This window comes from Falco cherrug, chromosome 1 (assembly GCF_023634085.1).
Source record: "Falco cherrug isolate bFalChe1 chromosome 1, bFalChe1.pri, whole genome shotgun sequence".
Taxonomy (NCBI): domain Eukaryota; kingdom Metazoa; phylum Chordata; class Aves; order Falconiformes; family Falconidae; genus Falco; species Falco cherrug.
In genome coordinates, this window is record NC_073697.1 from 12,753,912 (window position 1) to 12,776,136 (window position 22,225).

A 22,225-nucleotide genomic window follows, 5' to 3' on the forward strand; every position below is an offset into this window, starting at 1 on the left:
GTGTTAAGAGTCTAGTGTCTTCTCAGTGTACATTTAGCATGCATTAGCATTTACAGTACATGTTTGCTTGTATTAAGCTGTGCAAAAAGTCACAGTGACCCTGATGAGATTAGGGGCCTACATAATGAATGGAAATAAAAACATTTTAAAAAATCAGTAAAGCCAACTTCATAACTGCCTTTTGAAGACAACTGTTACTCCCCTTTCAAAAATCCCTCAAAAAATTTAAGAATGGAGACACACTGTTCAGAGGAATGAACAACTGTGCTCCAGCAAAAATGAAATTGGGTTGAATAAGCCTCCATTAATATTGAATTACCTTGAAAAATGTGCCTTCTTCCCATGCAGGCATTTAACCTGATTAGGTATATGTACAATGAGCCTGAGGTAGTCAATATTTTTGAGACTATGTTTTAAACTATGTGGAAGTACTGAAGTAAAATTTCCTGCGGAAAGAGCTTGGTGATCTGGTATGGAACCTGAAATTTCTTTCCAGTGCTCTGCCACCCTCACGGTGAAGAAAATGTATATGCTGTATTCACAGAATCAGAGAACAATCGGGGTTGGGTGGCACCTCCGGAGACCTCCCAGCCCAACCCCTGCCAAAGCAGGGTCACCCAGAGCGGGCTGCACGGGATCACGTCCAGGCGGGTTCTGAGTGTCTCCAGAGAAGGAGACCCCCCGGCCCCTCTGGGCAGCCTGCCCCAGTGCTCTGCCACCCTCACGGTGAAGAAGTTCTTCCTCACGTTCAGAGGGAGCTGCCTGTGCCTCAGCGTGTGCCCGTTGCCCCTCGCCCTGTCGCTGGGCACCGCTGAAAGAGCCTGGCCCCGTCCTCCTGCCGCTGGCCCTGAAGATGTCTGCAGCCATCGATCAGAGCCCTCTCAGCCCTCCCTTCCCCAGGCTGAGCAGCCGCGGGTGTCCCAGCCTGCCCTCCCCCGGGAGGTGCCCAGGCCCCTCACCCCCTGCGCAGCCCCCGCCGGGCCCTCCCCAGCAGCTCCCTGTCTCTGGAACTGGGGAGCCCAGCGCTGGGCACAGCACTCCCGGGGCGGCCTCCCCAGGGCCGAGCCGAGGGGCAGGATCCCCTCCCTGCGCCTGCTGGCCACGCTCCTCCTCACGCCCCCCAGGGCGCCACCGGCCTCCTGGGCCACCGGGGCTGGCTGCCGGCCCAGGGGCAGCTGCTGTGCCCCGGCACTGCCCGGCCCTTCCCCGCAGAGCTGCCTCCCCGCAGGCAGCCCCCAGCCCCTGCTGGTGCGTGGGGCTGTGCCCCCCCGGGGCAGGGCCTGGCACCGGCCTCTGCTGGGCTCCATCAGGTCCCTCCTGCCCAGCTCTCCAGCCTGCCCAGCTCTCGCTGGATGGCAGCGCAGCCTCTGGGGCATCAGCCGCTCCTCCCGCCTTTGTACCAGCCACCAGCCTGCTGAGGGGACGCTCTGTGCCTTCGCCCAGGTCACCGGTGAATCAGCTGAACGGGACTGGGCCCGGCGCTGAGCCCTGGGCAGCACCGCTGGCCACAGGCCTCCAGCTGGGCTCTGCGCTGCTGGTCGCAGCCCTCTCAGCTCCGCCGTTCAGCCAGTTCTCAGTCCGCTCACACTGATGAACAAAAGCCAAAACTCTGTATTACGTAGGGAGAGACTATGGGAAGAAGTAACACCAATGTCTTACTTCCCTGCAGTATTTCCTAGGCTTACTCTAGGAAGCTTACAAAGTCTGTGCTTGGAACCACCAGTACCAGGAGGACAAGAGGTACTTTGTACAGTCAAGTTACTACTGTAACCCTGTGTGGGCAAAACCCCCTAATTTTAAGAGGTCTGCTCTAAGCCAGAAAATTGACACCCATCTGCCGGTCTCTGGTTTTTATGGAGGTTAAACCCTACTGCTTGTCTTTTTAAATTATGCATTTAAAATAACCAGGAAGTTCTAATTATTTTAAAATTTGTTTCAGTTGGTTTGTTTTTGAGTTGGGGATAGGTAACGCCATTACATCCTTTTTCCTTAAAAGGGGATCTGGAGCCCTCGAAAAATACAGAACCCAGACTATTTTGAAGATCTTCACCCATTCAAGATGACCACTGTCAGTGCTATTGGTTTAGAACTCTGGTCTATGACACCCGATATCTACTTTGATAACTTCATTATATGTTCAGAAAAAGAAGTAGCAGACCGTTGGGCAGCAGATGGCTGGGGCTTGAAGAAATTCGTAGCAAGTGCTAATGAGGTATAAACTTCACTACGTTCTCGATAGCTGAAAGCAGCGAGTAAGACGTGCAACGGTTGGAAGAGTTTTCTGTCAATTAATGCTGAATATTAATTTGTCTTCAGTTAATAATCTTGCTGAGTAACTATGATAGGGTTTTTCTTGTAGTTTGGCATTTAGCCCTTCCTAGATCAATATGCTCTTTGAATTAAAAGGTTGTAACACCTTCCTTAAACACCTAGCAAGAAATGGGCCGCGTTACAGTTAATGGGATTTCTGCTTTTCATGGTGATGCTAGAAATTCAGTTCCTGTCAGCAAATGGAAGCTGAGTTACTTACACTCAAAGACCTCTTTTTTTCTCCCCCCCCTCCCCTTGTGGCTAACTCCATTATAGATGTTCTTTAGATATTCCTCATGGGAGACAAACGGATATATAGTCATATGTTTTTTTTGTTTAGTAATTTTATGCCTCTGGCTGCTCTAGACGTACATTATGCAGCTCTGAAAATAGTGCACGTATGTTTACGGAGTTGCATCTGTTCTTCTGTTTCTACGTCTGCATCCACATTTTGTTTGTATACTGCACTTGGCCAGCTGCCACAGGTTTTTCTAGATCTCTGTCCTGTGCTGTAGGATGAACTTGTCCTGACGTGTGGGACCCTGAGCCCCTCTAGTGGCTGCCTTTACTGACTACAGTTTCTTTCTATCAGGCCTGTATTTTCCTTGAGTGGCAAGAGCAGTTGTGAGAAAGAAGCGATGGGTTGGTGGCAAATGTGGCCAGTTCCTGACAGCTGCTGTTTGTCACAGGATGAGCAAGTAGCAACAGCAAATCGGCCCATGCAGTGAGGAAATCCACCTCTTCCCGGTGTCTTTCCCTTTTCTGAAATCTTTTGGGTTTATGTCTGGACTTGCATCTGTCCCTGCATGCACAATAGCAAAAAACATTCCCTTGAGACTCCTCCCTCCCCTGTGCCTCTCAAATGTCCTACCTTAGCTGCTGATGTACCCTTTTCAGAGGTCTTACTGGACCAGGCACTTGCCTTCCTACCTCTACCGTGTAAGTCAGAACTGGGCTGGGAGGACAGTTTACGCCCTGAATAATCGGCTCTCAGGGGAGAGACTATGGTAGTACAGACGCAGCAAGACATTGCTCTTCAGGAGGCCGGCTGATGCTCTGAGGTTCTTGATGCTTCGGGATCTTTCAGCTGACTTAGTACAGCATGGGGAGAAAATAGCACAGCTGGGAAGGGTGTAAAGTGGGAGGTTGCCAAGGCTCCAAATGCCACTTTACAAAACTGAGTAGTGGCCGGTCTGGTATGTTTGGAGTACCAGGTTTGTTCCTTCTTACCCAGCACCTGCTGTTTATTTGCAGTGTGTTAAGCTGTTCCTTTACGACTACCGAAATAGATATTGTTTTAGTCATTAAAAGCGAAGGTAAAGAAGGGTTTACTTTGGGCAAGGTAAAGCTTAAAATATATACAGTAGACTTTTTAAACCTATTAAAATGTTGAAAAGGACGTAAATGCAAAATTTTTTTTATTACTGTTTTTAATACAGCCTGGTATGTTTAGTCAACTGGTGACTGCTGCGGAAGACCACCCATGGCTCTGGGTTCTTTACATCTTGACATTGGGTCTCCCCGTTGGCCTAGGTGTGTTGTTTTGCTGGCCAGCAAAGGTTAGAGAAATTTACTGTATTTTTATTTGGCTTTATTCTTAATATTTTATTTGACAACTCTGAGCATCTGTGCAATAAGATGCACTTTTAATGTGCTGTTGATACTGTTTAGCTTACAGTGGCTGTTATGTGTAATTCTTAATTTCAGCTTAAATGTAAATTGATTCTTAATCTGTTGTAGAAAACAGATGAAGATATTGACTTAAAACCCCCTGATATATCTAAGCCAATTACAAAGGGAGAACCAAAACAAGAGAGAGAGGAGTTAGAAGATGATGAAATGGAAGAAAAAGAAAACGAAGAAATTGCTGAAGATGGTAAGATGAGCAAGCCAGCTTGCAGCCTGATTAAATATAAAAACATGAATAGGACTAGTTCACAGCTTACATTGCCAATAATTACAACCAGTTGTTTTAGAAGGTGTGAAACCAGCCTTGCTCCGGGTCTCCTTTTTCTCTTTGGCAACCTCCAGCGAGTGGTGGTCCGTGGCTAATAGCTCTTTGATAATACAAGCGGGAAGTTTGGCTCTCCTTAGTGCTTTTTCACTTTCAGTCAGTTAACGTGCCTCCAACAGTCATGTTTGTAGACAGTGATGCATATTTTCTCCCTTCTAAATATTTCATGTATCGACCACATTTGAATGGTTCAGATTTGGGTACATGAAGTGTTTAAAGTCACATTGTTGTTCTTAAAACGTGTCTGGAATAGCTTTAAGCCTTAAATGTAAAGGTTTCGGCTGATGCATCTGTGTCAGGGTTTCTACCTGGAACTATTCTGTTGGTCACTGATTCTAGTAACTCTTCATAAAGCCTGAAAACGTAGTAGAATTGCAATACTGAAGTCCGCTGCTTCCTTTGTGTTGCCTTCTAGCAACGCACTGCATACCTGCCGAGGTCTGCCCTGCTGCCCCAAGGGAGAAATTAATGATTCAGTAGTTGAGCTCTGCTTTGGCATCCAAGGAGAAAATAATGTTCTGTTACTGTGCCAAAGATTACTGGTACTATTCAACTATGGCTTTGAGGTTCTCGTAGCTTTTCCCAGAGTCTATAGGAATGGATAAAAAGCAAATCACCTAACCTACAGTACAAGATCTTGACTTCCACAAGAAAATCCTTAGCCTCAGACCTCTGCAAGATTCTGCCCCTTTACTTTTCCTCGGAAGGAACAAAGAAAGTGTCAAGTGACTAGCATGGAAAGCTAGAAACCTAGCAGATGTTCATTTTTTTGTTTGTTTTTTTCTTTCTCAGTACTGACATCACTTTGTGTTACTGACTGAAACTTTGTGGGTTTCATCTGTCTCTGCACTGTGTTCCATGAGTGCTGACAGCTTCTGCCTGTATGACTTCAAAGTTTGCTCGGCATCCCCTCAGATATTCCCACGCCACTACTTAGAGAATTGAGTACATTGTTGGCACAATGCTTGCCGCATCACGCTTGGTCCATCTGCCTTACCTAGGCCTTTAATTATTGTAGTTATGCTACGTGTATTTTTTACATTAGCATAAACTGTAGGTACAGCACTTCAGCATTGTAACTTCCTGCATTTTATATGTCTCTTATATGTGACTACTGTTTGAATTTATATGGTTACTTTTGTTTCAGTTTTACTGAGCTGAAGCAGTAAGAATTGGAGGTGTCGGTGGTGTTGGCTTTCTGATTTTGTTTTTTTAACGCTGAAGGTGGTGCTTATGGGACGCAGGCATGACCTGACAAGGACAGAATTGAGCACTGCTTCATTACTGTTTGTAACTGAGCCACTGGCAGACCGTTAGTTGTAAATTGCCATCTTACGTCCTTTCTGTCAGGTGCGGGTATGATTTCTTGTTTGCTCTTGATAGAAAGTATTGCAAAGGGTACTCAATTTCTAGAAATTTTCACTTTAAGACCTCAGTTTGAAGTAGAGACTTGCCAAATCTCAGTAACTTCTCTTTGAATCATGCTGTGGTTGCTGAGGTTTAGCTTTTATAACGAGCACAGATACCTAAAATGCAGGCGTGGGAGTGCTTGCTTGTAAGTACTGAAGCCCAAAAACTAGAAATCAAAACAGTTGGGTGCCTGGCCTCCTTCATAAAACACGCAGAATCTATAGAGTTGGTTACCCTAGAAGGGCAACCTATGTGCTGATCAGAGAGCAGCCTAGAATTCGCGATACTTTGGGCACGCATTATTCTAGTGCAGTGACGTGGCCCCAGTAAGAAAGCAGAAACCCCCTCTGTTGCTTAGCCTATGGTTTGTCCAGGGAATTCTGGAGAGTAAAAAGACAGGGTTTTTACAGCTCCCCTCCTTCTTCTCCAGTCCCTGTCAGTTCAAAGGTCTAACTGACTTCAGGTCTCATAGAAAGCTTGCCGATTTGTGGGTAGTGGGCATATTTCAGGTGAGCTGAGGGAAGTACAGTGCTTTTCTGACTGGTTTCTGTATTGCAGTAATGCCTAAGAAGGGGGTAAGCACAGAGCTGCTTGTCCCGCAACCAAAACAGCGTGCCAAAAGAATTCCCTGCTGCAGAGGGGATTACCTTAGGAATGTAGGTGTCCCCCACGGTGGATGACTGGTGACTGCAGTATTGTACTTTGCTAAGTCAGAATTTAGGCAAAGATCTGTGATGCCCGAGTTGTCCTGTTTTGGACTCCAGTCTCAAACTGTGTAATAGAATACTTGGACTTCAGCACTTCCCTAAAGGAAACCAACTTAAGGTTTTCATTTTAGTCAGTCACTTACAAGTCTGAAGAGAGCATATGCTGTTGCGAAAAGAGGCTAGCTGGAAGCTGTTAAAATTCGTTATTAGATCCGACGGTGATCGATTTCTACTAATTCATGAGAATTCTACTCTGGATCACAGAGATGTTTTTATGGGTTATTGTAAACAAGCAGTTCCTTCTGAGACCGAAATGGGCTTCTTTTCCTTACTAGTGTGCCTGGATGTAGTGCATTTTTAATGCAGTTATGTTTACAAAGTAAAATTAATTTCTTCGCAGAAGAGGAGGGTGAAGGTGGTAAAGATATTGATGATGATGAACAGCAAGAAGAAAATGAAGTTGCAGATGGAAGTCAAGAAGAAGGTGATAAGTCAAATAAATCTGGCTCAGAAGATCAGGTAAGCTCACGTTTTGTCTGCCAGTTTTGTCTTTGCCCTTCTCCAACATCGCACCTCTAAGCCTGGTTACCTACAGGAAGAGAGTTCTTCCGTTGAGCCATTAAACCAATCACGAGGCGGGAATGTGTTTTTATTTGTGTGACGCCGCAAATGCTCTGTGTAAGTCTGTGAAATATGTCTCTTTCTGTGCAATTTTGGCTAGGAGGTGATATTTATTGTAAAGTACGGCTGTAGTATAGAAGTGATCGTGCAGGTCTCTGAACATGAAGCATTTTTACAGGAGTATAATTTTTTAACAGATTATTAAATGTATTGCAAGTCTTGAAAATTCGGGTGCTGTGGTAGACGTCAATCTCTTTATCACGATACTTAACAGAAAATATGTTTCTAACTGAATAGCCCTTCAGTGAGACACAGAAAAACCTTAAGCTTCCAGGTTGGTTTTTTTTTGATTGCTAATTCCAAAATAAGGTTTTAAGCAAAATGACCATACTGGTTTTGAATTCAGCACTTGCAATTACATTTTTCTTGTGCAGATTAATCCGGTCACTAGATAATCTGTAAAATGTTTTCATTAAAATAATATTGTAGAATGGAATTTCTGTGTGCTTTTCTTGCTTGTCAGCTACTCATTATCCTTTCATTTAGAAACTCGGGTATGTCTGAAATGCTTTAGACCCACCCACGGTATTTATGTTGGTCATCTTGTGCATTGTTTCACCACTGAGATTCTTCACCAATTTCCCCTTATTCAGTACTTCCTCTTGTTCCTGTAAGATTATTTTTTTTTTTTCCCTGGTACATTTCCCTAGGAAAAGAGTATCTGATAAACCCCATTAAAATGCGTATGACTCTTTGTAAAAGTAATTACAAGATCTCAATGTGTGTATACCATTACACGGTATCGCACTGAGGTTATGACTTGCTTTTCTCTGGGTATTTTCAGGGCGTAGAAGTTTCTGTCATGAATTAGTGACCTACTTGAGAGACGTCATGTCACCATGTCCTCACTCAGGTTGTGCCACATTCTGTGAGCTGTTCCTTCTGAATGGGGTGCTCGCCATTAGGTGGTGCAGGAAAGTGAGGAAGCAATGCATTGTCCGAGCGGAGTTCATGTTGGAAAGGCTTTTCATGCACCTCTGCAAGCGAATCACTTTTAAACTGAGAAGAACACATCTGATTTAAGAACAGTTTGTTCTCTTTGTAGCTCTCCAAAGGCAGCAGTTAAAATCTTTTAAATACTACTTAAGAATGGGAAATTAATATTTGCCTAAGATACACTTTTGTTACTGAAATCTTGGAATGATGAACTTATCAACACCAATGTGATGTAGATAAGCAGACACTTCTTTAACAGCTGGGTGCGTGAGTGAGTGAGTCCTCTCATGATCAACGCACACCAAGTTTCAAAATCATACACCATATATAGAACGTATTCATGCATATTCATTAAGTATTCATGCATAATCATAGTATTTCCCAAAAATCATTAACATACTCTCCTCCCATATCCGATTCTGCGCAGTAAAGGTTAGAAAGGTCCACAAATGGGTCTGGGGTACGATTTGCGTAGGTGGTATATGAGTCGGTGGTCGCGCTCTCCCCCTGCCGGAATTACCTTTTACTAAAGTTCATGGTTTCTTGGCAGGTCACTACAAGTTGTTCCAGTCGACCCTCCCCAGTTCCCATTAATTCTATATTCCAACATTTCAATACACTTTCTACATACAGAAGACTAGTCAAATGCACAGAAATCTGTAAAATCCCAAATCTGTTACCTAAGTTTTAAACAATGATTCTAGCCCATTCTTCTGGCCTTGGTACAGGGCTGTACAAAGGATTTCATAGCAGCTTTTGCTGTGCAACTACAAGTTTCATTAAAATATATTTCTTATTCCAAATGATTTTATAAAATCAAATAAAGTCAATTAATTCTAACTTATTAGCAGATCTGTAACATTTCCCCCCTTTGAATGTGTTGAAAATTATTATTTCAATACTTTCACATTATTTACATAACATTTCTTTCAGCATATTTTGGTGGTGGACTTTATCTTGGTGGAATCAGTTGCTACTTCTCTCATGATCATGCGATTGACTGCAATTCTATTGGTAAACTGTTTCTTCAAACAAGCATATACTAGCATGAGCATCAGAAAGACAATCAGTAACAGAAACAAAGTTTTGATTATGGACTGTATCCAAGAGCTTAGATTCCATCGTAATTTGCTAAAAATTTTTCCCAGGCATTCTTCTGACATATTTTCTTGAATTGATTCTGTTTCCTTTTCAATTTTACCCAGTAACTCCAGATCATGTTCCACATCTTGGGTGACATTTGGAATATGAATGCAACAGTGGTCTAATCTATCCTTGAGATATCCACATACCCCATGCTCTTTAAATAGAAGCATATCTAATGCCATTCTGTTTTGTAAGGTCATCCTGGAAGTCGCCTGTAACTGTATAGTCAATTCCTTAAACCCTTTCTTGGTGACGTTTGCTAACTTTTCTCCTTGACCTGTTAACTGATAAAGCCGTTCTCTATTTCTATATGATGCTATAGGATTCAAAAGTGATGCAAGAGCCCAGCCAATTTTTACTCCGGTTGATGGTTTGTTCCAAGTATCATCATCTGTTTCAGACCTCTTGGTTCATTTTAATTTCAAACTTTCCAAGGGTCCTTTAAATGGTATTTTTTTCCAAATTGGACACAATGTTGACATGCCTAAAGTAATTTGTTTCACCTTACTATCTAATGGTAAATGAGTTGTCCAGGTTCCATCACTTAATGCCCAACTATATGTCCTGGATTTTGAATAGTAGATTTTCTGCAACTAAACAGAGTTCCTTCCCTAGGTGTAAAGGTGCTGGTTAAATTGAGAGTATTCTTAAGACCTCGGCAAAACCAACCATATTTTAAAGCAGCTGCCAAAGGAGGAATTCTTTGAATTATTAAATCTGCATTGCTGCAATCGTACACCTTTCCACATTTCCACTGTGGCACTATTTTGTGCTCCTTCTCTCTCAATGAAGTTGCTTTATCATTGACTGAGGGTAAAACTGCAAAAGCTTTTCCATCCCAAATAAAACACCAAGGAGTTCTGGCCATGTACTGGAATTGGGAAAATATGGACATGGACCATATAGAGTCCCATTGTCCTACTAATTGTGTACCTTGGCCAGTTTTGTTACACTTCCATTCCATGATACTTTTGTTCACATTGGTTTTAAGTTGTACATCATAAGAACACCATCCTAACTGGGGATTTGGACCCCCAGGAAGAAGAACTCGAGCTACGGCACTAGGTCAGGATCCTGTTATAAAATCATAATTCAGTAGTTTTTTACAATCTGTTTCTTTACCTGGCGACTTCCACTGTTTTCTGATAACCTTTACTTGTTCATACCATTGAGTTACTGGCCTTTGTTCACAATAAGTGGTTTCATTTTTATGTTCCAGATTGGTCAGATTCATAGTTAAAATTCCCCATGGAATAGATTCATCTACTGCCCTCGGTATTGGTAAACAAGCAGTAATCTGCGTAACATTTTGCAAAATGGCAAATCCTTTAATCAATCCTAACATCAATTTTTCCTCAAACATTTGTTTGGCAATGTTAATCACTTGTTCTGTTTCTAATTGTCTTTTGTTCCTGTCCACCAAGTCAGTCCATGATCCTACCAACACTACTGACCAAAATAAAAGAACAATCAAAACCTGATATTAAAAAAATAGACATGTTTCAAAGTCAATTTTAAAGTCTCTGAGTCACGGTTAACAATCTTCCATGGAGTAGGTGCTTTCTTCACCCCAGTATAATGTATCCAAGTACCTGATTCTGCAATCTTGATAGCTGTAACAGCGGTTAACAGCATCTGAAAAAGGTCCTCTCCAACGTTCCTGCAAAGGTTTGGAGGTCCAGGTCTTCACATAGACCTAGTCTCCTGGTAGGAAATCATGCATTGAATTCTCCAGGGATAAAGGTCTATTCCAAATTGCAGCCAAAGTTTTCCCTTGAGAAAGCAAATAGTTACACACATCCTGTTTTCCTTTTACATGTATGTTTGGATTTGGTTCTGGAGACTCATATGGTTTTTCATATAATAATTCATGATGACTAACTGAGGTTCCACTCTTTGGCTGTACCCTGATTCATAGTAATGCCAATGGAAGTGCCTGAGGCCACTTTAGATTAGTTTCTTGACAAATTTTACTTATTTGTCTTTTTTAAGTCTGACTCATCCTTGCTACCTTCCCACTAGATTGTGGCCTCCAGGACGCATGTAAATCCCAAATAATACCCAATCCTTTGCTAATACTTTGAACTACTTCTGCAACAAAGTGTGGACCTCTGTCAGAAGAAATTCCAACAGGAACTCCAAATCTTGGAATTATTTATTGTAGTAACCAGTTCACTACTTCTTTTGCTTGTGTGGTGCGACAGGGAAGGGCTTCTGGCCATCCTGTAAAAGTATCAACCCCCACCAGGATGTACCGATACCCATTTTGTCTAGGTAACTCTGAATAATCTACTTGCCAATAATCTCCAGGTTCTGTACCAGATTTCAATCTACCCATTTAAACTTTTTTCTTAATCACTGGATTATTTTTCAAACATACTTCACATTTTGCAGTTATCATTTTAGCTATTCCCAACATTTTAACTGATACTTCTTGTTTCCGTAAAGAAGTTACTAAGGCTTCCGCTCCCCAGTGACATTCCTGATGTCTTGTTTGAATTACCTCTCTCATCAAAAGAGGTGTAACCACTACCTGTCCATTAGGGGTTACCCACCATCTGGCTAGGTTTTTCTTAGCATTTAATAACTGACCTAATTTGTCATCTTCTTCTGAATATCTTGGTTTCTCCCTGGGAAGGATTACTGTTTTAGAAGGAATTACTGGTATTTGTAATGCTTGTTTCTTTGCTACCTTTCTTGCCATTTTGTCAGCCAAATTGTTTCCAACAATTATTTTTGTGTTCCCAATTTGATGTGCTTTACAGTGCATGATTGCTACTTGATCTGGTTTCTGAACTGCTTGCAATAATTGTAAAATTTCCTTTTGATGCTTAATGTTTGATCCTTGAGAGGACAACAGCCCTCTTTCTTTCCACAAAGCCCCATGGACATGCACTACCCCAAAGGCATATTTTGAATCTGTCCACATTATTTACTTTCTTGTCTTTACTTAATTCTAGGGCTCGAATCAAAGCATTAAGTTCCGCTTTCTGGGCTGATGTGGTACTTGCCAATGCTCCTGCTTCTGTAACTGTAGTATCTGTTGTTACCGCATATCCTGCATATCAGACTCCTTGCTCCATAAAGCTGCTTCCATCAGTATACAATTCCCAGTCTGGTCGCTCCAGTGGTACATCCTTCAGATCTTCACGACTGGAATAAACATACTCGATAGTAGCCAAGCAGTCATGTTCCAGTTGTCCTTCTTTCTGTATGGAACTTAAAAACACTGCAGGGTTTACCAGGTTAGTTGTCTTTAGATTCACATCATCCTGTTCAATCAGTACCACCTGGTACTTCATCATTTGGCTCGGAGACAGCCAATGTATCCCCTTCTGTTCTAAACAGTTATCACCATGTGTGGGACACAGACTGTTATTGTTCTTCCCAAGGTCAATTTCCGAGCTTCTTGTATGAGCATCACTGTTGCCACCACTGCTCGAAGGCAGTTTGGCCACCCTCTACTCACTGTGTCCAGTTGTTTGGAGAAGTATCCAACTGGTTGTTTCCAGCTTCCTATCTTCTGAGTTAACACACCCAGTGCAAGGCGTTGTCTTTCATGAACAAACAACTGAAAATCTTCGGTTACATCCAGAAGTCCCAAAGCAGGTGCAGACATTAAGGCACGTTTTAACTCTACAAAAGCCTTTTGCTGTTGTGGGCCCCATACAAAGGGAGAATTCTTTTGGGCCTCATACAACGGTTTAGCTATTAGCCCATAGTTCATAATCCAAAGGCGACACCACCCTGTCACTCCCAAAAACACTCTGAGTTCATAAATATTTTTTGGCTCAGGTATACTGCAAATGGTTTATTTGCAATCTTTTCTAATTGTCGCTGCCCTTTTGAAATTTCAAAACCCAGATATATCACAGTCTAGCAGGCTATTTGGGCTTTCTTCCTGGATACCTTGTACCCATTTAGTCCAAGAAAATTCAAGAGGTCAATAGTCACGTAAACCTTTCTTCTGGTATGTCATCCACATATTGTAAATGTCCAGGCCTTGATTTGTCCTGTTTCCAGATTTCAAGCTCCTTTGCCAGCTGATTTCCAAAAATTGTTGGGCTGTTTTTAAATCCTTGGGGTAATCTTGTCCATGTTAACTGCATTTTTTGCCCAGTTTGTGGATTTTCCCATTCAAAAGCAAACAGTTTTCTGCTTTCCCTTTCCAAAGGTATACAAAAGAAAGCATCTTTCAAATCAAGCACTGTAAACCACTGGTAAGTCTCCTTTAACACTATTAACAGCGTATAAGGATTTGCTACTACAGGATAAATATCCTTAACTGTTTGATTCACTGCTCTCAAATGTTGCACCAGCCTATATTCACCCGAAGGTTTTCTGACTGGTAAAATAGGATTATTATACTCAGATTCACATTCTTCCAAAATTTTATACTCCAAAAAATTTATCAATCAATTTCTTTAGTTCCTGTCTATCTTCTGGTTTGATTGGATATTGCTTAATTTTTACTGTCCCTGCTCCTTTAAGTCTATTTTGACAGGCTCTGCTAGTTTCAATTTTCCAGGAATATCTGCTTCCCATACTGTAGGGATCACTGCCAAATCCACCTCCAGTGGAATTTCTTGCTCCTTTACTTTTTCTTGTATCATCAGGATTTCTCTCGTTTTTGACTCAGGTATTTTCAAGAAAAATTCTCCTTCCTCAAAAACAATTTGTGCATTTAATTTGGATAACAAATCCCTTCCTAACAAGGGTATCGGACATCCTGGTACATACAAGAATTCATATATAATTATCTCATTTCCAAATTTCAAATCCAGGGGTTGCAGGAATGGCCTGTTCTCTTCTTTCCCTGTTGCTCTTATTATATTGGCTGGTTTTGTTCCAGTTTTTCCTGTACAGGTATTTAGTAACAAAAACGTTGCTCCTGCATCCACTAAAAATTTAACTTCTTTTTCTCCCAGCTTAATTATAACCAGAGGCTCAGCTGGGTTCCCCTCCAGTCCCCTTCAATCATCTAAAACCATTACTTTGGCTATCTCCTGCTGAACATTTCCATTCCATCAAATCCATAACTGAAAAAGGCACTTTCACGTACAGTGGCCCATCATTACCAACTCCCTGTTGCAGGGGAGCTATTGTTTGTGTCTGCTGTCGAGTTCTCTGGGAAACAGGGGTATGAATTACAATCTCGGACAGTCCCTCCTCCACGTCCTCTGTTCCACTACTCTCCGGTTCCTCCACCTGCTCCTGTTCCCTAAATTCTCGACCCCAATTCCTTTCTCTCCTAGGAGGGGATATATCTAATTCTGGTCCTTCATCAATTTCAGAGGCAATTCTCTTCTTCAAACAGTCCTTCCCAATCTCACAGGTTGAGCAACAGGATTTTTTTTTTTCATTTTCTTATTATCAGAGAGTATAGCCATTACCAAATTATCTCTAATAGTTAGCTTACATTCATCCTGCCAATCTTTTCTTTGTCTTAAGTAAAAAAAAAAATCCACATATGGCATTTCACTCCATTTCCCCTCTCTTTTACAGTCCGGCATTAACTGCAGAATAGTGTTATAATTTAGTGTCCCATTCATGGGCCACTTTTCCTGATTATCCAACGTATACAGAGGCCACCAATTATTACAATACTCAATCATCTGGTTTTTTCGCAAATCATCATGTAAATCTCCCCAATGTGCCAATAAACATCCCAAAGGAGAATTTTTTCGGGATTTTGTCATTTGCAGTAAGATTACCCATACTTTTACTTTTAAACAACTGAGTTAACTTAGATGCCATGGTATAATCACTTTACAATACACAATCACTCAAATCTGTCACTCTGATCCGTAGATCTGAACTCCACAGTCGCTTTCGTGCTCAGTTGCACGTCTCACCCTTACAGCCACACTCACACTTTTCCACAATTGTTACCTTAAACAAAGGTATATAACACAATATTACACACTTAATTTTCTCCTCAATACACAACCAAAGTAAACAATTCTGTATCACACAAAGAAAACTTCTATCTTCTTGTTAAAGGTGCTGCCTTAGAGAACGCTATTAGCATATAGGTTCTTTTATCTCCGCTATGTTCTTTTATATCCGCTACTGTCCAACCCTGCAATAGCTTTCGCTTATGTCTTACAGGCAAACGCCTAAACTTCCACTTCCACAAGGATCCTTTAGTCCAACCCTGCGCAGCTTTCGCCGCGTCTGACAGGCAGACAAATACAGTGGGACTCTAACCCACTTCCTACAGTGCGCTTACTTTAGTGGAACTCTTAACCCACTTACTACAATTACAAAAAAAGAAGTGTCTTACCAAAATCCAGGGAATGTTGCGAAAAGCCTTACAGATCGGGAATCGATGGGTATCCCCGAGAAATCCTCGGTGCCGGCTGGAACTGATCAGGTCCCCAACTCCTCCAGTCTCCTTCAGCGAGGTCCCATCTGGGTCGCCAAAAACTGTTACCGAAATCTCGGAATGAAGAACTTATCAACACCAATGTGATGTAGATAAGCAGACACTTCTTTATTAACGGCCGGGTGTGTGAGTGAGTCCTCTCATGATCAACGCACACCAAGTTCCAAAATCATACACCATATATAGAACTTATTCATGCATATTCATTAAGTATTCATGCATAATTGTAGTATTTCCCAAAAATCATTAACATACTCTCCTCCCATATCCGATTCTGCGCAGTAAAGGTTAGAAAGGTCCACAAATGGGTCTGGGGTACGATTTGAGTCGGTGGTCGCGCTCTCCCCCTGCCGGAATTACCTTTTACTAAAGTTCATGGTTTCTTGGCAGGTCACTACAAGTTGTTCCAGTCGACCCTCCCCAGCTCCCATTAATTCTATATTCCGACATTTCAATACACTTTCTACATACAGAAGACTAGTCAAATGCACAGAAATCTGTAAAATCCCAAATCTGTTACCTAAGTTTTAAACAATGATTCTAGCCCATTCTTCTGGCCTTGGTACAGGGCTGTACAAAGGATTTCATAGCAGCTTTTGCTGTGCAACTACAAGTTTCATTAAAATATATTTCTTATTCCAAATGATTTTATAAAATCAAATAAAGTCAATTAATTCTAACTTATTAGCAGATCTGTAACACTTTAAGGAAGTTGCTAAATTCATTAGTGTCACTGCTTTTAAGCCAGCGAGTAAATGGGCAAAACCAAATTTCTGGCATCAGTTTAGATGGTACTATTCTTTCTGAATACAGAAAGGAAAAGTCTTCTACCCACTCCATTGTTGAATTAGTATTGTGGAAAAAGAAATGTCCTATCGCCTCAGTGTTGCATTTAGTGATAATATGATTGGGGGTGTTAGGAGGAGGAATGAAGTACCATGACAGTTTCAATAAATTAAAATGGGTTTACAATTTTAATGCTGGATTTTTTTATTTTTTTCAGATGAAAGAAGCTGATGAAAGCACAGGTTCTGTAGATGGTCCGCTGAAATCGGTGCGCAAAAGGAGAGTACAAAAGCACTGAGTTACTTCCAGCTAGTATTTGTAGGTCTAACTAACAGTAACTTTTGGTATGCCACTTCAGCAGGCCTCACAGCATGCAAGTTCCTGCGATTTGAAGGAAAAAAGGGGACTCACTGCTATGTAACCTCTTTTAACCTTCCATAACTTCCTTGATTCTTTTTTTTTTTTTTTTTTTTTTTTAAGGAGAAATACTATCTGTGAGGAGTACAGTGATGTTTTGAATTCAGAATAGAAGTGAAATTACAAGCTGGCCAACTGATTTTAAGGTGAAGATTCTTACAGTGTGAAGATTCCTAGAAATTAATACTAGTTGGGGATAAACTTATTCCAAGTATTTTTTAAAATTAATAATTTATCATATTTTTGCAGCTCTAGCACAAAATTAGCTGTTTACACTTTTCAGCTACAAGTGGATGATAGTAGAGATAGGTCGCAGCTATAGCAGTTCACGCTGCTATGAGAAAAGGTACTCTTTTTCTGTGCAGAGCTAAATGCAATAACTGTTTTTGTATGATGATTTACAATTTTATTGTAAATTATTTATCTTAGTTGATCTTGTTAGATTGGTGGTCACCTGTTCACTTTAGACATTGGTAACAGTAATTTATTTTTAAGAGATATTTTAAAGTAGAACATTCCTAGAGCAAGTGATAATTGACATGACTTGTTTCACTTTCGGATGCAGATACCAAATCTGCAGAAGTGATCCACAGGCAACTTTTCCAAACTTTTATAGTTCTTGTGTTCCAAGCCAGAGTGGGATAACCTTTGTTTATAGAACACTTGCTAAGTGTACATTGCCTCCTAAAAATATTTAGTAATTCTTGCTTAACGTGAAATTTATTAATATAGATAAGAATTTTTGATTGATAAAAGTTTTTTACAGATGTGAGTAACTGGGCATTCTCATAATACAGTTTGAATAAACTGCCTATTGTGAAAGAAACGTTGTTTTGTTAAAGTTCAGCTGTATGTTAAAACAAACAATAAAACTGCAGTCACCAGATACCTCTTGCTGCTTGGCAGCTGCCAATACTGTTAGTAGAACGTAAAAGGCTAGCAAAAGCACTTCTACCTTAAACCCAAGTAGAAATACATTAATTCCTAAGGAACCTAACAGATTTCCTCATGCCTGACAAGAAGTTAGTTCACCGAAATATTCTCACAACAAGTCGAGTCCGCAAAGGTTCCATGGAAGTCTCTTAACAAATGAATGCTTAATTAACCCTAACGAGGAAGCCAGCGTCTTCAAGTGCTCGTGTTGAAGTGTTCAAAAACTAATTATTTGGGGCTCCGTTTTGTGCAAACTACACGGAAAGGCCTCTGGCCTTTTGCTTGGGGTTTTGACAGCTAAATGCAGGTTCCCCCCTCTTTATTTAGGGTCTACATGCAAAAGGTTAAGAAGTGAGCACTCTGCCTGCCTGTGCCTTCTCGGCAATGGAAGTTGCGAGCAATGCCGTATCCCGCTAGTAACAGCTACTGTGAGCTGTCAGGGAACAGTCTGGCATTCCGTTTGAATGAATCTTGTCTGAGCCTGGTAAAAGTCCTTTGGAATTGTTCCGGTATTTGGGAGTGGTTTCGGGGTGGCTTTTTTTCTGTGCTGTGATATAGTTACCCCAGGGATTGGTCACCCCGGCAGGCAGGGGATGCTAGTCTTCCCTTAGGGTTTTGAACTTCGGGTTCCCAGAAAGTCTTAATTAATGCCCCATCAACATTTTTGCTTGTGCCTCGCTTCAGTAAATAAGGAGCCATTTGTTATGGGTAAGATGGCCTCACAAGACCATGACTCAAGGGTGCTCTTCGCAGTAATTGACTCGCTAAGGCCCGTCTCACTCTAACACAGACTTAATGACTTTGACTATCTGGAACCTGGAGATAGAAGACATCCTTCTGCATGCTGGCTTACTTGGATCTAGTGTTATGCTAGTAATTGGGGGAGAAATGTCAGAGCTTTAGGGGATCTGAGGCTGTAGATCTGGAAAGCCAGGCAAAAGGGGAACACCCTTCCACTGACACTTTTAACACTGAGGTTTCACACGCAGTTCCTGCGTGTAGTCCATTTATAGCTGAACAGGTATTTCAGGAAAAATACTTGACCTTGCTATCATGGCTGCTTGAAAGTGCTTTGAAATTAACAAACTGATGATAATCCAGTTCCAGGATGCCTTGCTATTAAAACTCGGTCATCTTTGGAACTCCAAGAGTATCGGACCTCTGCAGCCTGCACTCTCACCAGCCACATCGTAGCTTAGTAAAAGTGGTCTTCCCGAGAGGATGCCAGATCCCAGACTGAGAATTTTCTATAGTCAGGGAAGACTAAATAGTACCAAGGCCGCCTTATTTAATTACAACTGAAGCTGCTCCTCGGTTAGCTTCCACCTTCACGAAGCACTTCACAAGCTGAGGCTCTGGGGCAGGAAAACAGTGGCTCTAAGGCCTGAAGCAATGACAAGTTTGGCACTGCAGAAGAAAGTAACAGGTGGCAAGGAAAGACCTGTACTCGGTTCCTCACGGCAGGTTGGTCACAACGAGCGTGAGCAACACTGATGACCTGTTTCTGTAAAGCTCATTACTCAGATTTTAATTTAACTCTTAATCAAAAACTGAAAAACTTCTGGAAGATTATACATGGTGATGCTGTGCCTGATCACTCTTTGAGGAAACAGGAAAGTGAAAACTGTTTGAAGTGTACACCTTACACTCCGATACTGCATCAGCTTGGTATTTCCCCGATGAAGTTGCTTAACCTTGTTCCTCTTCCCTTACCCTCCCCCTTCCCAAAACATCTTAAGTGTTTTTCTGTACGCAAACCCTACAAATAAGGTCATGCTGTCACTACCTCACAGAAATTCTTTAACTGGTTTATAGGTTTTTGTTTAAAGGTGCTTTGCAGAGCTATTAACAGTACTAGACACTAAATATATTTTAAGTCAAAGAGGTGATGCAATTCAAATATTTTTCCCGACTTGGTTATAACCGTATTATTTTGCTAGTCACGAATCCTACCCTAAGACCTCAAAGAGCACCAACAGACTTTTGTTTCACCTGACAAACCAAATCCAGTTTTCAACAAGGTATGCTCATTTTAAAAACAAATACAAAAGTTTAGTAAGTCTCTACGCTACATTTGCAAATTGCTTAATCTTAACAATACACAATATGTCCTTAATTCTGTTTATCACCAAAATTTATCATCTTCAGGTATCCAGTAAAGCCACAAACTAAGGTAGTTGAGCTCATGTAGCCTGTGCCCATTAAAACAAAAAAAGACAGCAGCAATACAATGACATCATCTGTGAGTCAACCCTTACTTCCTTTTGCTTTTTGTGTCAGTTGTTTGGAAAACACTAGACGCTGACATCAGATTTTCTATATATTGTCCAAGAACTTGGTTTTCTGATTTCAGTTTCAAGTTTTCTTCCTTAACAGCATCTACTCGTGCTGAGAGATCTGCGAAGGTGATGGTATAAGAAAAATATTAGACGTTACCACATACAATAATGAGTACGTTCTACGTGCCTACATCAAACTATTCACACTTTAATGAGGGAAACGTTGTCTATAAGGTACTATCTTAAAAGACGCTGTGCTACTCACAAGTTTTATCTAAAGCCCATTTTTCCTGTATTATTTTGCAGCGGAGTGTTTTGACCAACTCGTTCCGTAAACTTACTGTTAGTCTGTACCTTTATTCTTTTGAATTTTTGATTTAAGCTACTGCAGACTAAACTGTACGGAAACAAAAGTTCAGTGATGAGCAGACTCAAAGATACACGTCAGCTAATGAGCCTGGGAAAGTTCACTGTTGCCCCCCTTCTGCCTGATGTGTATTATATGTCGAGCAGACATGATGTTGCAGAAAGAGGGGGGAAAAAAATAGTTGAGACCTTGCTTATGTACCTTCAGCTGCCCAAGTGACATACTTCTAGACACTTTGGCTAAGGTAGGGCAGAGCAGTAAGGTTCTCTTGTTTTGCTCATTACTGCCTGCTTGTAAAAAACCCAGTGCTGATGCATCAAACTGCTGACCTTCAAGTGTGTGCTGCAGTTCCAACACTTGGTTAATAAGCCGTGTTTTCTCTTCTAATTCCACCTGATTTTCAGCCTCAACAGCTGCAATAAATCATATGAGTTTGAATACAACCTCTGTAACAGCTGGAAATCATATCAAGTAGAAAAAATAACAATGAAGAACAAGAACATTAAGAACTTATACCATCCATGTCGGCATTCATCATTGTAGAATGGGCTCTCTCCACTGTTGAAGAGCGTATTCCGGAATGATGGTCTGCTTAAAGATAAACAACAACAACAAAACAAAAAGCTGAGGCAAGAGTAAACCTAACCGCCTTTGGGGTTCAGGTGCGTTTTCTAACCGCTGTTGAAAGCCAGCGCTCAAGCCTGAGGCAGAACAGCATTTCTTAACGTTCCCGGGTTATTTTTCCTAGAGCTTTAGGCAGTACGTAAACATGATTCTCCAAGTAACTACGCTTCAGCGTACAAAAATAACAGCTCTGGCTTACTCTAGATCCGCATAAAATAACCCGGCGTGTCAGCGATGCCGTTGCCGCCTTCCCAGCGCCGATCCTTCTGGAACGGGCGGTTCAGGCGGCGGCGGGGCCCTGCCCTGCCCACCCCGCGTCGCGGCCATCGCGGAGGCCGAGCCCGCGGGGCCACTGCCCCTCCGCGCGCCCCCCGGCGGCTCTGCCCCTGCCCGCAGGGCGGCCCAGCAGCGCCGGGGCACCGGGCAGCGCCGCAGCGGGCTTCAGCGCAGGGCCCGCCGGAGCGCCGCGGCCCTCCCGCGCAGCACCCCGCGCCGCCCGCCCCCAGCACCGCGGCCTAGAGCATCGCCCGCCCCTTCCCGAGCGGCCGTGGCCCGGCGCGCCGCCCCGCCTCCTCACCTGCCGCCGCCGGCTCCCCGCGGGCTGCGCCCCCCGCCCGGCCCGGCCCGGCCCGGCCCGGCCCGGCCCGGCACGGCCCGCCCCGGCCCCGCCCCCGGCCCGGCCCCGCCCCCGGCCCGGCCGCCGCTCTGCGCCTGCGCCGCCTCCCCGCCGGCTGGCCCTGCGCGCGCGCACCGCTGCGCCCGCGCCAGCCAATGGGCGGGGCCTCGGCACCTCCCTGGCGGGCGGGCGGGAGGGCGGAGCCCCGCGGCCGCCCCGCCCCGTGCCGCGTGCGGGGCGCGTGTCCCGGCTGGCGGGGCGCGGGGAGCCCCGCTCCTCCGGCCTGCGGTGGCTGCGCCAGCGCGGCCGGCCCAACCGCCCCCGCACCCCCCGCACACACACAGGCGCCGGCCGGGCCCCCCCCGCACACAAATAGTTGCCTCGAAGCCCACATGCATAACCCATGGTATCTATATAGGGACTATGTAGCTTAAACCATATATTGCCGTGAAATACATCGATATCGCACCCATGTGTTGCAAGAATGTATCTGGTTATAAAGAAATAATTTGATGCTGTTTAAATACTCAGGGGGATAAGGTATTTGGGAACTGTGCCCTCTGCTGTGCTTTTTTAATACACTTCAGAAAATACATGTTTATCATTTACAT

General features: G+C 42.9%; 2 protein-coding genes across 5 annotated transcripts; one reads left to right on the top strand and one right to left on the bottom strand.

Moving 5' to 3' along the window:
* The first annotated feature begins 1,995 nt into the window (after positions 1–1,995).
* Positions 1,996–16,719, top strand: LOC114015851 (calmegin-like). Its single transcript, XM_055710654.1, has 5 exons — positions 1,996–2,212; positions 3,750–3,869; positions 4,051–4,186; positions 6,842–6,960; positions 16,596–16,719. Exons 1-5 carry the CDS (start codon positions 2,060–2,062, stop codon positions 16,674–16,676), a joined length of 609 nt encoding a protein of 202 aa, XP_055566629.1. The 5' UTR covers positions 1,996–2,059; the 3' UTR covers positions 16,677–16,719.
* LOC129736117 (short coiled-coil protein) lies at positions 7,070–21,658 on the bottom strand. Of its 4 annotated transcripts, none has more exons than XM_055710665.1 (5): positions 21,576–21,658; positions 20,891–20,962; positions 20,704–20,787; positions 19,987–20,125; positions 7,070–8,121 (listed from the first exon to the last, which is right to left on the bottom strand). In XM_055710665.1, exons 2-5 carry the CDS (start codon positions 20,910–20,912, stop codon positions 7,968–7,970), a joined length of 399 nt encoding a protein of 132 aa, XP_055566640.1. In that variant the 5' UTR covers positions 20,913–20,962; positions 21,576–21,658; the 3' UTR covers positions 7,070–7,967. The 4 variants fall into 4 exon arrangements, with proteins under 4 accessions (XP_055566640.1, XP_055566644.1, XP_055566652.1 ...); XM_055710669.1 differs by lacking the exon at positions 21,576–21,658 and adding an exon at positions 21,198–21,316; XM_055710677.1 differs by lacking the exon at positions 7,070–8,121 and adding an exon at positions 16,558–16,759.
* Positions 21,659–22,225: the final 567 nt, after the last annotated feature.